This window comes from Rhinolophus sinicus, chromosome 18 (assembly GCF_057876585.1).
Source record: "Rhinolophus sinicus isolate RSI-liver-muscle chromosome 18, RSI-T2T, whole genome shotgun sequence".
Lineage (NCBI taxonomy): Eukaryota > Metazoa > Chordata > Mammalia > Chiroptera > Rhinolophidae > Rhinolophus > Rhinolophus sinicus.
This window is the reverse complement of record NC_142518.1, coordinates 11842942-11859028: the sequence shown is the minus strand read 5'-3', so window position 1 is coordinate 11859028 and position 16087 is coordinate 11842942. Positions and strand designations below refer to the sequence as shown.

Here is a 16087-nt window from a genome sequence, read left to right as displayed (position 1 = left end):
GTTTTAAGCTGCTAATTTTGTGATAATTTGTCATAGCAGCAATAGAACGCTAGTACAGTTATGTTATAAAAGAGTCATCTTTTAGAGATACATAATGAAATATTTATAAAATAAATGATATGATGTCTAGAATTTGTTTTGCAATAATAGAGGACAGGGAAATTGGAGAGAGGTATGGATGAGGCAGGATTGGCCGTAGTTGTTGGGGCTGAGTGATGGGTGCATAGTGTCCATTATACTATTCTATTTTTGTGTACTTAAAGTTTTTTTAATTAAAATTTATTGTGGTGACAATGGTTAGTAGAATTGCATAGGTTTCAAGTGTATAATTCTGTATTACATCATCTATATATCACATTGTGTGTTCACCACCCAGAGGCAGTTCTTCCATCACCATATATTTGATCCTTTTACCCTCTTCTACCACTCCCCTCCCCCATCACCCTCTGGTAACCACTATACTATTGTCTGTGTCTATGAGTTTTTGTTTCTTCATTTGTTTGTCTTGTTCCTTTGTTGCTTTCAGTTCTACATCCCACATATCAGTGAAATCATGTGGTTCTCAACTTTTTCTGTGTGACTTATTTTGCTTAGCATAATAATCTCAAGATCCATCCATTTTATTGCAAATGTCACTATTTCATCTTTTTTTTTTTTAATTGGGGAATATTGGGGAACAGTGTTTTTTTCCAGGACCCATCAACTCCAAATCAAGTCATTGTTTTCAATCTAGTTGTGGAGGACGCAGCTCACTGGCCCATGTGGGAATGGAACCGGCAACCTTGGTATAATGAGCACTGCGCTCTAACCAACTGAGCCAACCGGCCGCCCCCAGTTTCATCTTTTCCATTGTAGCATTCCACTGTGATATATACCACATCTTCTTTATCCAATCATCTATCGAAGGATACTTTGGTTGTTTCCATTTTCTTGGCCATCGTAAATAAAGCTGCAATGAACATCGGAGCACATATATCTTTACAGATAAATGTTTTCAGATTTTTTTGGTTTAAACACACACACACACACACACACACACACACACACACACGAAAAAATTGTTAAGTCTAAGTGTTATGACCTAAGAGACTTCCAAAGACCTAGGTTAGTGAAATTCAAGCTGGACTCACCTAGAGGTGGTAACACAGCCGGAGTGAAAGTATGCTCAGGACTGGAAGTGAGAGGGGCCATTCATCAAATTGGTGCTGGAACATGAGAAGGCTGGAGGAGGCCAGCCCTGGAAAGACAGAGGCTGGAAGAGAAAGAATGATATGAGGTCCCAAGGAAATGGAAGAGGTAAACCAGCAAAGACATGGGGATATACACAAGGGAACTGAAAGACAGTGAACTGAACTAGTCAAGGAGCAAAAACATTCCATGCTTCACAGGGCAAAAATGCTTTGTGCTATCTCTTAGGCTCCCAGTCACCTTGGCTTTCAAGTGTAGGCATGTGACCACTTTTATCCACCATTTCCCAGTTCTCTTGACCCCATACTCCCCTAATTATACTCTTCCTTTTGTCAGATACTGTTGTCTGCTGTTTCCATTATTGCCCATGTTAGTTTGCCTTTCTATCTTTCTAATCAATTTCTCTTGGTTGTTTGCTTTATTATTGTTTTTGCTTGTTTGTTTTTGGCAAGGCAGAGGCAAGTAATAAACAAAACCCAACTGCTCAAATCTATGGAATACATGGAATGCAAAGGGCTTCTAAGTGTTCATCTTCTCAATCACCATGTTAGTTTACACATCTGTATCTAGACAGAGGACCCAAAAGGGAAGAAGGATCAATAGTTTACCTACACAGCACCCTGCAGAGGTATGGAGTAAAACCTGCCCTTGACTTTGAATAAACCAAAGCTTTCATTATCAAGATAACTAAGGTTTAATATAATTGGAGGCCAAGCTACTGCCTTAATTAAAGAGAATTCATCATAAGAAGGAGAAAATAATGGGAAGGCAAATCACAATAGTTTTAATAAAAAAGAACAGTTTGTGTGAAAGAGGGGGCAACAAAGTTGTTTGCAGCATTTGCTAAGAATGAAGGTGATGCTTCAACAACAGGGATGAATGTTGGGGACAAAATGTTAAGTGAAAGAAGCCAGACACAAAAGAGGACATACTGTAGAAGTCCATTGATAAGACACCCAAGAACAGGCAAAACTAATCCACAGTGAGAGAAGTCAGAATAATGGTTACTTGGGGGAGGAAGAATGGTGTTCTTGACTGGGAGGAGTCATAAGATTTTCTGGGGTGCCGGAAATGTCTATACCTTGATGTCGGCGTGAGTAACAGGTACATACCTTTGTGACAATTAATTGAGCTGTACATTTATCATCTTTTCACTTTATTGCATGTAGGTTAAAGCTCAATTGGAAAGAAAGAGACAAAGATGAGACCACATTTGATGAAGTGGCCTTGTGAGGTTGCCAATCTAGCTGGCCCACTGGTCTGCTCTGGTCCTCACTCCCTTCCTGTGACCACCAAACCTTAACTGCTCTGATTGTTCCCAGCCTCTGCTCAATCCAGCCCACACTCTCCAGAGCTACTGCTGGACCACTAGTGGCCTGCAAATATTCGCCCCATCTTAGGTTGCTCTCACACAGGTCAGGCTTCCATTAGGAGAGATGAGCAGAGCCCTCTGAGCTGTAGCAGCAGCTGAAGGGGTTATTGGGATCTGCAACTCTTTCTACAACTTCTTTGTTTAATAACTTCAGTAATTCCTCGTCATCCACTGAATAAGGTACAAACACCTTAGCATAGCACTCAAAGTCCTCTCTGAATCGACCCCTTCTTATATTGTTCAGCACAATGAACCTTTCACTGTTCAAAGACCATGCCACGACTTTTCATTACTTTGGGCATATGCTGTTCCCTGTGAGATTCCACGTCTGGCAAACTCTGCATTCTTCCCCTCTCAGTTCAAATGTCACATCTTTTACCCTCTTAAGAAATAGACACATTGGGAACTAATGATTGTGGAGTGTTTATTATCAATGAACAGCATTTAGGTGCTTTTCACACATTATCTTCTTTAACCTTCACTCTAAGACAATGTCTCCAAGTTGATTTTATTCTCTCTTAGCTCACAGTTTATAGTGACTTGTTTGCACATAGGCTGTGAAACCCTTAGGTGCTATAAACACAGTGCCTCAGGTCTATAAGTTCCCAAGGGGCTAACAGAAATATTTGCACTCCAATCCCATCCTCTCAATTGGTTGGCTCGAAATATGAAAAGGAAACCATTTCAATAATGGTCCCAGCAGGAACAGAAGGTACAGTCATATGTGATTTTGAAGAGAATTGAGTGAATTATTGAGAGAGGTGTGGTAGGTTTATGGGAACTAACAAGAGATGCTGACGTTGCCCACGGATTAGGAAAAACTGGAAGCTGGAAACTGGAAGCTGTACCTGCTCCTCCCCCTTCCTGAAGACCCAGTGAGAACCAACCCCTGAGAGGAGAGCCTCTGCCAGGAGCTGTCATTGTAGAGTCACTGCCACTGCCAGGCTGAGATCCTAGGCAGGAAGGAAGGGAGTGGGGAAGAAATCTATCTCTCTATATCTATCTGTCTCTGTCTCTGTCTCTCTCCCTCTCCCCATCCTCAACCTCCTCCCCAACTTGGCTTCAGTCACTCCTGATGGTACCTACCATTGGCCAAACCAGCTGACAAAAGAGCCAGAGTGATGTACTACTGAAGGTAAGTCCCCCAGGGCAGAGGAAGGGGAAGAAGTGGGAAAATGCATGGGGTTGGGGGATGGTGCAAATGGAGAATAACCAGCACAAAAAGTGTGAAATCAAAAGTAATAAATATTTTTATATAAATGTCCGAAGGAGATTATGTCGACTGGTCTGCTGCAATTCCATTCATCTAGTTATACAGTATTAAATGTTTGATATGATGGTGTGATAAGTGATCTTAGTTCTTTTGAAAATCTTCCCTCCTCACCTCACTTTGGAATGGGTGTAAATTCCTGGAGTGTTCAATTTATCTCATTCATCTTGATATCCCCACCTCTAGCAAAGCTGTATACAACAAGAATTCAATAAATATTTGGTGTTTGAAGAACTGAGTGAATGTAATAATGGCCAAGTGTAGTATATAATGTTCATTGAGGTTATGCCAGTTTTCACAGCATGTAAAATACTTGACTTGGCCAAAGTCAGCTTAGATCTCACACATTTTGTTGGTAGAAGACTCATTTATATTTTTTAAAGAAGTGTGGCGATCCATTAAGCAAAGGCCATGTGGTTTTCGGATAGATTTGAGTAGCATTTTTGCATCTGTGAAGTAAGTGTGGCAGATTTTATCCCTATTTTTAAAATGAAAGAAAAAGCTGAGGCATGGAAAGATAATAAAGAAACCTAGTTAGTGGGTGATAGACTCAGGATTCAAGACAAGAGCTCAGACCTCCTCATGCAGCCGTGATCTTTTTGACAAGGCATAGTTTTCTGTTAGACTAATGTGTCTTTTTTCATATCACAGACTTCACCTCTTGATATTTTTCCAAGGAAGTTACCATTTTGCAGTTAGGAAAAGAGGTTTATTGTAGCCAACAGTAACAATACTAAAAAAAAAAAAAATTACGACTATCTTACTGATATGTGCTCTTGATTTAATGGGGGCAATCTGTTGGAACCAAGATCTGAAGATGTTTGTAAATTCAGGTACTACTTTAATTAATTTATCAGTTATGTAATACTTACTATATGGATATTTTCATTAAGATGAAAAGTTTACCAGGAACACCTTGGATCTCTAATCTCTTGTCAGGCTTGGTTAGGCATCTGTGTTTTCGGGAGAAAGGAGAGCATGAAGTGGGACAACTAAAGTGATAATCATTCTAAGATGTTAACTTTACCTGTGCAAATAATATCATTTCAATATAAACATGTGTGCTGATGGGAATCTAGATTAAATTTGCTTATCTAAGAAAGAAAATCATCTTTTCATTCTGATGGACTAATATGAAACTCTAAAGAAAGGCACAAAAAGAAGTAATCAAACACATTTGAGATACAGGAGTATTTTGCATTGGATTTGGGCTGGGTGTGGATGATGGATCTTCTTTAAGGTTATCACAGGTTTTGGGCTGAGTCAGGAGGAGTGTAGGAGCAGATCAACAGAATCAAATCTGAGGCTGGAAAAATAATCATGAAAACTTAGATTTTACCTTCATTGGTTCTTATTCTTTCAGTTCAAATAATCTTCTTATTTTCAGGTTTTCTAGACAAAATTAATTAAATGTCATAATAGGAGATATTCAGTCACCCATTCACTCATTCAACAAATATTTACCGAATTCCTACTGTGTGCAAGGTGCTTCCTCCATATAATGTAAAAGAAACAGTGATGTCCCGACCTATGTTAATATCATTAAGAAGTGGTGTCGGGGCAGACAGGTGGCTCAGTTGGTTAGAGTGCAGGCTGTCAACCACAAGGTTGCCTGTTCAATTCCTCGAGTCCCGCAAGGGATGGTGGGCTGTGCTCCCTGCAACTAAGATTGAACTCGGCACCTTGAGCTGAGCTGCCGCTGAGCTGCCGCTGAGCTGCCACTGAGCCCCCGCATGGCTCAGTTGGTTGGAGCGCGTCCTCTCCACCACAAGGTTGCTGGTTGGACTCCTCGACTTCCTCCAAGGGATGGTGGACTGCACCCCCTGCAACTAACAACAGCAACTGGACCTGGAGCTGAGCTGCGCCCTCCACAACTAAGATTGAAAGGACAACTACTTGACTTGGATGGAGCTGATGAGTCCTGGGAAAACACACTACTGTTCCCCGATAAAAAAGTCCTGGAAATACACACTGTTCCCCAATAAAGTCCTGTTTAAAAAAAAGAGAGAGAGAAGTGGTCTTAAGTTTATTTTGGCAAAGGGGAAAAGGAAAAGAAGGGTATAAGTAAATAAAATAATAATTATTGAATGTTAATATACATAGTCTGATGAAAGCATACGATTGAAGACAAAGGGGGAGGGATAATTCGGAAAGGTTCGAGTATATGTTCAGAAGCTGATTCTACCACTTATTTGCTATGCAATATTCAATTTACTCATCTGTAAAATGGGAATAAGGGTACCTACCTCATACGAACTTTGGGAAAGAACATTATGAATATTGAAAATTATGTATCTAAAGAGGTTAGCATGATTCTCAGCACACCGTAGGTGCTCAATAAAGGGTAGCTGTTATCATTATCAATAACAATTAATACATAACAGTCACACTTCTATAAATGCTTTGGTGAACATAGTCATTAAGATGTAATATAGATAATGAGAATTACACTTTTAGAGTAAGGGCTTCAGTAATTTCATATTAAAAACAGAAATATAGGAAGTAGATGAGCCATACGTGAGATGCAATTTGACAATCAGAGCAGTATCTTTACAACTTAATAAAAGGTCCATACATGTAAAAGAAGCATAAATGAAAAAAACCTAAATCTTTCATATATCGAGTGTAGAGATGAATTTCAAATATTTCCATTGCCTCAGGATTAAAAAGACAGTGGCCAGTAATTAATAATTTAAGTTGCCCCTCCCCCCAGCCCTGCTGTAACCCATACTAAGGGTTTGCTTAGCTTGAACCTGTTTAATTCCTTTCTGTTAAAGATAGTTTTCTGGGTTTTAAAAACATTTTTGAACCTTCATCTTAGAACATTTCAACATTCTCTCCTATGTGATATATATTATATACTTGAACGATCAAATCTCTCTTTAATATTTGTATATTAATGGCCTAGTTTTTCTATTTTCAACTTAGTTTTCTTGAATTTTGCATTAACATAACATTTTTTTCATTCATTTAAAAAGAATTCAAGAACAATCTGAGCAATTTGATATTGTACCATTCGCCAATGTTTAGATACAATAAAAACCACTTTAATTTGGATCTTGCATAATATTGCAAAAGTTGCATATGAAAATAATTTCATTATGCATTTATTAAATGGATATATTCCGTGTTTTTTTTAAAGTTTCAGGCTCCGATTTCCGAATTATGATTTAAAAAACACTTCATGACCTGTATATTAAACTAAGGCAATAACGAACGCCTATATCCAGCTTTTGAAAGAGTTGGAGAGAGAACGCCGTCCAATGGTTTACTTTTGTATTTCAAACAATAAATTTCAAATCTGCTAATACTCAACCTCACAGTGAGGGATGGGCTTGTCTCTGGTTTTCCATTGGCTAAGTTTTGTGCGGAGAGATACGTGGGTTGTTTTACGGCTATTTTTACGCCGCCCCCTCCTTTTAGATGAGACCTCCATGTTTGCAACAGCTCACACCCGGATGAACGTGATCGAGGAGAGGAGTCGTGTGATCGACGAGAGGAGTCGCGTGATCGAGGAGAGGAGTCTCTGAAACCCACTCTTGAGGATGCTCTCCAGCACCTTGCAGCCAGTAAGCCTATTATTTTCTCCTTGGGTTAATCTAGTTTCCGTTATCTTAAGAGGAACAACTAAATTGAGAATGTGGAGTTGGAGAATGAGTGGCAAAAACCCTTTGGGTGGGTGGGGGGAAGCTGTTTTAAGGTATATGCTACAACCCTCGAAGGAGTGGCTTTGCTCAAGCTGCTCTAAGGAGCTGTTTTTGTCTTCTCATCAAACTTGCTTGAGTTTCTAGAGAAGCGCCTGCCTTTTCGGCGCGTGGCCAGGATGGGTGGTGGCCGAGACTCGAAGGCAATGGCTAAGGGGGTTGAATTCCTGGGATGGAACTTAACGCACACTCTGAGGGCGCAGTGAGGGCCCACCTCTGTCTTGGATGTAGGGGCTGCGACTGGCTTTTTTTTTTTTTTTTTTTTTTGGCGGGAGGGCAGATAGTGAGAAGAGGATAAGGGAAAACTGCCAATGGCTTTTCGGGGCTCGCCAGGTCTGATCGTCCGTTACTGCGCGCGCGGGTTTTCGGCTGGGCGGCCAGCTCGGGCGCTGCACGCGGCCGCGGTCAAAGGGCGTGCTCGCGGCAACCGCAGGGCACGCGGGCTGGTGAAGGTGGGGGCGGGGCGCCAGTGGCGGTTGCGGGGCATGCGCGGCTCAGTGCGCGGCTTCTCGAACATGGCGGCGGCGGTGTGAAGACCGGTGCTGGCTCGCGGGACAGAGTGACCAGTGTGACTGTATTTTCGCCAACGATCCCCAAGGTGTGTGGAGACTCCGGGCCCCGTGAGGACCAGAGAGGCCGAGCGGTGGCGTCTGGGCTCTGGCCGTTGTCCGCGGGCGGGCGGGCGGGTGGCCGGGAACCCTTCGCTGCGCGTCCCGCGCGAGGAACGCCCCCTTACTGTCCCGCGGTGTCCGGCTTTAACTTGGCACTGCACCCCTGTCGCCCACCCTCAGTGGCCCCACCTCGGAGGCCAGAGCTCCCCTGCCCCACGTAGTGCCCTCAGCTTCTGTCGCCGCGGGGCCGCCCTCTCCTAGTCGCCCCTTGACCTGAAGCGCGGACAGCACCCTCCGGAGCATCCTCCCGCGGTGTGTGGGGCCGGGCCGGGGCCCCGGGGCGGCGCGGGTGGGTGGCGGGGCTTACAGTGCGTGGTCTGGGCTGAAACCCGCCCGGTTGCCTCTCACAGGGACTTGTGAAGTAACTTTTGGAGTTTGGGAGGGAAACTTCAGCTCTGAAGGATGCCCCCGTAGCTCGGGTACTGGTGCTAGGTGCCCGTCGGACTCGGAGCCGGGGGCTCTAGGCGGTTGGCAGGGGGTGGGGGGGAAGGGGGTCGGGGGTGAGGGGGCGGGAGTGGGGGGAGGGGCGGGAGTGGGGGGGCAAGGGGGCGCGCCATTAGCTTGTGCTAGGGGAGTAGCGGGGCGGTAGGGCGCGGCCCGCTCTGGTGCTGGTGGGGGGGGCCGGAGAGCGGGGTTCCTACTCTCCTGAGGAGCAGCCGCGTACTTTCGCGGCATGACGGGCTAGGGACCTTTGCTGCCTTCGTTTAGAGACAGCGTTCTCGCTTCTTTCACCTGGATAGTGGTTGTGCTGCATCCTAGTGTGAATCTACATAGCTTTAGGGCTGAACTGTAATTGGTCTCTCCGAAAATGTTTGGGCAGCACAACTATTTAGTTACAAGTTCCCATTTAAAACTATTGAGTTTTTTTAAAAGGTAAAAAAGGTTGTAAAACATTTGTCATTCATTAACGAAGTGTGATTACAGTTTGAAATCGGCGTCTATTTTGAAGAATTAAAAGATTAGCATTTATGATTTACTTGTAGGGTGACTTTGGGACATCTGTAGAAAGTGAATGGATCGGTTAGTGGGGGAAACGGAGGTAAGGAAAGTGAGTATTTCATTATGATCATAAGATTTACAAAATTATTGGAGATAGTATTTATCAATAACTGCTTGGGAATGTTCTTCAGTAATGACAATTTTGCCTTTCTTTTCCTTAATTACTCATTAAATACTGTATTTCCAGGGATGAATGTTCTTTCCTTCTGTGGTTTTGTATATTTAATGGGAGGAATGTGAAAATAAGCTTTTGGAAATGAGTCCAATTGGGATTTTGAGAAAGTGAGTTTATGAGCACTCACCTAATAATGGCTGTAGCTTTATCCATAGTCTTCAAAACAGTCTGTTAGAATGTTTTCAAAAACTTAAACACCATTTAAAATGGCTTCGAACTTTTTAAATAAATTTCATATATATCACACAACCATACAAGCTTCTTATAGGTGTATATCTGTTTTCCTCCAGAGAATAAGATTTGATTTGAAATTGATAATTTGGAAAAAAAAGATTAATGTGACTGAACTACATTATCTGTGAAGATGCTTTAAAGCTAATGATATAATGTGTATATCATTGTATCATTGGAGTCAGTTTTTTTTATCATTTTAATCATTTATTTTTATCTTTTAAAAGTTTATTGGGGTGGCAATTGTTAGTAAAGTTACATAGGTTTTAGGTGTACAATTCTGTATTACATCATCTATAAATCCCATTGTGTGTTCACCACCCAGTCAGTTCTCCTTCACTCCGAGGGATCAAATACATGGTGATGGAAGGAGTTAGTTTTAAAGAGATGGTATCAGTTTTTCTCATGAAGCAGTTGGTCCGTCCTTTTGATTTATGCTTCAACCAACACATCTTTATTAAGTGCCTGTGCTGTCTGCAGTATGGAGTTCAGTTCAATGTACATTTATTCAGAGGCTTCTATGTATGCTGGTTTCTGGGTGTTTAAGGCTTCCTGTCAGTAGTTTATTCCTGAAAAGTTCAAGGTTATAGCTAAGAAAATCAGTATGAACGTAGAACAAGTCGTTTTATTTCAAGGGCAAATTCAGGGATTTTGCTCATAATTCTCTAAACAAAATTCTGGGTATAACTGAATATTCTGACTTGATATTAACTTTGTGCCTCTTTTGTTAGGATTATACTATATTTCCCTGAAAATAAGACCTAGCCGGACCATCAGCTCCAATGCGTCTTTTAGAGCAAAAATTAATATAAGACTGGGTCTTACATAATACAATGTAAGACCCGGTCTTATTTTACTATAATTAAGTAAAATAAGTTCTCAATTTTACTATAATTAAGTAAAAAATTAAATTTACTATTAATTTTTGCTCCAAGAGACGCATTGGAGCTGATGGTCTGGCTAGGTCTTATTTTCGGGGAAACACGGTATAAAGCTATACATTTTTATGAAAGATTATTTTCTGCGTTGACCAGATAACACTGGGGGAAAATGAATGGTTGGTATAAGTTGAAATCAAAATGTGCTCTGGAGACTGGTTATTTTTAATGCTAAAAATCTTTGCTTCTATGACTAAGTAGTAAGGCTGTAACTAGATATTAACTCACTGATAAATTAGAGCACTTTCTTTGTTCAAAATGTTTGAGAAATTTCTCTGAGCTCAAAAATAACAAGTAAGGGTTATGATGGTCAGCTATAAGCCAGATGTGACTCTCATTTTCTTTTGGGTTTGTTCCTTTTTAGTTGCCTGCCTGTTCCTCCCAGATGCTTCCTATCACCCCTCTTCCTGCCCCTGTTCACTTTGCTGTTGGTGTTTGTTTCCGCATCATTGAAATGGTCAGGGTAGTCCTGCGCTGCCTCAAGGAGAAATAATTGATGATAGTAAAGTGCCTTGAAAAGACCCAGTAAATACCAAGTTGCTTCAATGAAAATGATGTAGCTCCTTGTTCCATTTAAGTAAGATCCAAACCTCAGTTTTAGTTTGAGCTCTTGGGGAGTTGGTGGGGGGAGAGGGAGGAGGAGGGAAATTTCACTTGAGTATTTTACTGCCCCTCTCTTTGGGTTAATAGAAATGATTTTTAGCTTTAGGTACTGGAACACTGGCAGATGCAAGGGATACTCTGCTATTTGAGTTATTAGTCACCTCTATCCTTTTTTTTTTTTTTTCTTGCCAGGTTACCCTGTCTGTAACTTTCCCCCGCTTTATGCCAGCTCTGTTCTCATTCCAGTTGTGAATGGAAATCTGAGGTCATCTTCTCTATTAGCTCCTTTCCCTGGGAGTCTCATTGTCTCCTCATAGTCACATTTCTGGTTTTAGGATATACAAAATACGAACACAGTGAGCTCTGCCAGCCGTCATCAACGTTAGAGCCAGGAGGCTATGGTGTGAATATTGGTCTGGTATTGCCAGATGTTTTGTAGTTTGGAGTAAGCAAATCAAGCACTCCTAAGAATTTTAGGAACATTATTTTTTATTTATTTTAAAATTTTATTTTATTAAATTTATTGGGGTGACAATTGTTAGTAAAATTACATAGATTTCAGGTGTACAATTCTGTATTACATCATCTATAAATCCCATTGTGTGTTCATCACCCAGAGTCAGTTCTGGGTGGAATCTGGGAAGCATCACCATATATTCGATCCCCCTTACCCTCATCTCCCACCCCCCACCCCCTGCCCCCCTTACCCTCTGGCAACCACTAAACTATTGTCTGTGTCTATGAGTTTCTGTTTCTCATTTGTTTGTCTTGTTCTTTTGTTGTTTTTGGTTTATATACCACATATCAGTGAAATCACATGGTTCTCTGCTTTTTCTGTCTGACTTGTTTCGCTCAGCATTACTCTCTCAAGATCCATCCATGTTGTCACAAATGTTCCTATATCATCTTTTCTTACCGCCGAATAGTATTCCATTGTGTATATATACCACAACTTCTTTATCCATTCATCTATCGAAGGACATTTTGGTTGTTTCCATGTCTGGGCCACCGTAAACAAAGCTGCAATGAACATTGGAGCACACGTGTCTTTATCTCTAAATGTTTTCAGATTTTTTGGGTAGATACCCAGGAGAGGGATTGCTGGGTCATATGGCAATTCTATTCGTAATTCTTTGAGGAACCTCCACACTGCCTTCCATAACAGCTGCACCAGTCTGCATTCCCACCAACAGTGTATGAGGGTTCCTTTTTCTCCACAGCCTCTCCAACATTTGTTATTATTTGTCTTGTTGATGATAGCCATTCTGACTGGGGTGAGGTGATATCTCATTGTGGTTTTGATTTGCATTTCTCTGATGATTAGTGATGTTGAGCATTTTTTCATATGTCTATTTGCCATTTGTATGTCCTCTTTGGAGAAATGTCTCTTCAAGTCCTCTGCCCATTTTTCAATTGGGTTGTTTGTTTTTTTGTTGTTGAGTTGCATGAGTTCCTTGTATATTCTGGATACTAGCCCCTTATCGGAGGCACTGTTTGCAAAAATCTTCTCCCATTCAGTTGGTGGCCTCTTTATTTTGTCAATGGTTTCTTTTGCTGTGCAGAAGCTTTTAAGTTTCATATAGTCCCATTCGTTTATTTTAGCTTTTACTTCCATTGCCTTTGGAGTCAAGTTCATAAAATGCTCTTTGAACCCAAGGTCCATAAGTTTAGTACCTATGTTTTCTTGTATGCAGTTTATTGTGTCAGGTCTTATGCTTAAGTCTTTGATCCATTTTGAATTAACTTTGGTACATGGTGACAAATAGCAGTCCAGTTTCATTCTTTTGCACGTGGCTATCCAATTCTCCCAGCACCATTTATTGAAGAGGCTGTCTTTGCTCCATTGTATGTTTTTAGCTTCTTTGTCAAAAATTATCTGTCCATATTTATGTGGTTTTATTTCTGGGTTCTCAATTCTATTCCGTTGGTCTATGTGTCTGTTTTTCTGCCAATACCATGCTGTTTTGATTATTGTAGCCCTGTAGTACAAGCCAAAGTCAGGAAGTGTGATACCTCCATTATTGTTCTTTTTCCTTAAGATTGCTTTGGCTATTCGGGGTCTTTTGTGGTTCCAAACAAATCTGATGATTTTTTGTTCTATTTCTTTAAAATATGCCATTGGGATTTTGATGGGGATTGTATTGAATCTGTATATTGCTTTGGGTAATATGGCCATTTTAACTATGTTGATTCTTCCAATCCATGAGCACGGAATGTCTTTCCATTTCTTTGTGTCTTCTTCAATTTCTTTCAAAAATGTCTTATAGTTTTCAGCATATAGGTCTTTCACATCCTTGGTTAAGTTTATTCCTAGGTATTTTATTCTTTTTGCTGCAATTGCAAAAGGAATTGTTTTTTGTATTTCTTTTTCTGAGATTTCATTGTTAGTATATAGGAAGGCAATGGACTTTTGTGCATTGATTTTGTAGCCGGCAACTTTACTGTATTTGTTGATTGTTTCTAATAGCTTTTTGGTGGAGTCTTTAGGGTTTTCTATATATAGCATCATGTCATCTGCAAAGAGTGATAATTTAACTTCTTCATTCCCAATTTGGATGCCTTTTATTTCTTTCTCTTGCCTGATTGCTCTGGCAAGGACTTCCAACACTATGTTGAAAAGCGGAGGTGATAGGGGACATCCCTGTCGTGTAGGAACATTATTAATGTATGAAAATTACTACATAATCTCTTAGAATTTGAAGTAATTGTTGATTTCAGGAACCAAAAATGTGGAAATTTAAAAAATGGCAAATGTTGGTGATTTTGACAGAAAAAGTTCATCCTTCCTCAGCTTGAGGTCTTATTTATGATCCTTTTGTCTTGGGAACATAGATGAAAGAAACCACTGCTGTTTATCTTAGATTAAAATGGGTTGGTACAGTTTAGTGATAAGTTTCCCAGGCTCTAACTAGTTTGGGCTTTGGCTACTAAGCATAGAAATGCCTTTATTTCAGTGAAAACATCTTATTTTTAAAAAGAAAGCAGAGGTGGTGGTTTTTAAAGCTGGGTAAGTTGAGAAAATTTCAGAAACCATCCAGGATTTGATATGTGCATATGTTCTTTGGTTTTCATGAATAAGGCATTTTTGCTTATTTTGTTTTTATGTTTAATATAAGTGAACCTTTCTCATCTTAGAGGTAATAATACTAGTGATTTTTGTGCTAAGTGATTTTTACTAAACATCTCGAAACCTTTATTTTTCATTTTTTAAATTAAAGTTTATTGCGGTGACTATTGTTAGTAAAGTTACACAGATTTCAGGTGTACAATTCTGTATTACATCATTTATAAATCACATTGTGTGTTCACCACCCAGAGTCAGATCTTTCATTTTTGGGGCATGTAATGGAAAGGTTTTAATGTAAGAAGTAGGGATATCTTATTGTGTTAAAAGGGAAAGATTTGAGATTCCTATAAAGCAGTTTATATGATGGTGCTGTTCAATTTAATTTCATAGTCATATGACCTGGGCTAGATGAATTCCTTATTTAACCAAGGAGTTAAAAAAGAAGCTTTGTATGAGTAAAGAGCTGGAAAACATTTGGAAATAGAGAGCATTTGACTGCTTACTACTACTCATGACCTGTGTTTATGGCTGTGGCTCTGCCCCTTCCTAAAGTTTATAGGAGCAAATTGTTGTAAGAGCGGAAAGAGAGTGCCCACCTTTTGTGGTAACATCCCATTGTAAACTTCAGAAGGGACAGATATATTGCAATTCTAGGGCATACCTTGAAGATGCTTTCTTTTCTTGGAAAAATTGGTGGGACTCTCTTTGCTTCTTCTCTTTAGACTACATATTTGATTTTTCTCGACCTCTGTTTCTCATAAGGATTAACCTGTGTTGAATTCCAGACATAAACAGCTTCATTTGCTTGGTATGTGCCCTGTAGCCTTGACATAGCCTTTTAAGTACATGTATTGACAAAGTTCTTTTTTTTTTTTAACATTTGGTTACTTTTCCCACCTTTCATCATTTTTAGCTGCTTTAAGATTTTGATTATATATTTAGTTTTAAGCAGTGAGTGAATCAAGTGTATTTTCCAGTTCTCTTGCCTTTGAATACAGTTGTGATCGTGCCCTTTGCTGTGAAACTGTTGTGTCATTTTTTTCTTTTGATAGATTTAAAGTATTATTTGGAGTATTTTTCAATATACTTTAAAGTTATTTGAAAAGTAATGGTCATCTTTATTTTTATTAACTTGGTAGATTTTCATAAATGTGTTCAAATTAAACACTTTGTCTTTGATGGTTACGGTATTAAAAGAAAATATAGTACTCAATAATGATAAATGCATATATACATTACTTGGTTTTAGACTAGAAATTCTGATTAGAAATTTTTTGTGTTGAGATTTTGAGAGGTTGCAGAAATATTTAAATGGGTAATTTACTGATACCTGCCTCATATATGAAGCATTGTCAGAGATGTTTAGTTTTCTGGTTACTTCAAATTGTGGTTTATTGCATGCTTTTCTATAGTCTGTTGTCTAGCAGGGATTGTTGTTGTCATCATTTCCATTATTTCTTGTAGAGCCGGTGTTAGAAACCATAAATCTAGACTGCTGTGATAATAGGAACAGGCTGTAACCTGACCCAGTTCTTTTGTCAAAATGTCGCATGGAGAGCTGCCTGTAGTAAATTGACATGCCCTGCTATTAACTCCAGTCCTCCGCAAATGTTGGTGGGCAACAGGTCTTTGGACAATTAGCCTGTGGCTGTGCTTTAAAACCTTAGGAATTTACAACTATGAACTGGGATTTTGGCAACCCTTGACTCGTCTTTCATTTATCTGTTTTCTGATATAACATACTTAACTGAACGCATAGGTTTCACATAAATTATTTTAAAGTTGCAAGTGATTATTTTAACTTGCAGGCTATAATTTTTTTAGATAACTTAAAAATTCTTAAAATAGTGTTTTTCTTGAGCTTGTTTT

The 16087-nt window shown here is 39.8% G+C and overlaps 1 protein-coding gene across 4 annotated transcripts in view; it reads left to right on the top strand.

Moving 5' to 3' along the window:
* Window positions 1-8028: 8028 nt before the first annotated feature.
* Window positions 8029-16087, top strand: part of SCML2 (Scm polycomb group protein like 2) — a 71567-nt gene continuing 63508 nt past the window's right edge. For 2 of the 4 annotated variants that reach the window (XM_088794780.1, XM_088794779.1), the window contains exons 1-2: window positions 8052-8132; window positions 9189-9253. In XM_088794780.1, coding sequence (XP_088650906.1) covers window positions 9218-9253 — 36 coding nt within the window. In that variant the 5' untranslated portion in view covers window positions 8052-8132; window positions 9189-9217. Of the gene's footprint in view, window positions 8133-9188; window positions 9254-16087 lie in introns of all 4 variants that reach the window. The other 2 variants (XM_074323703.2, XM_019755382.3) reach the window with 2 other exon arrangements.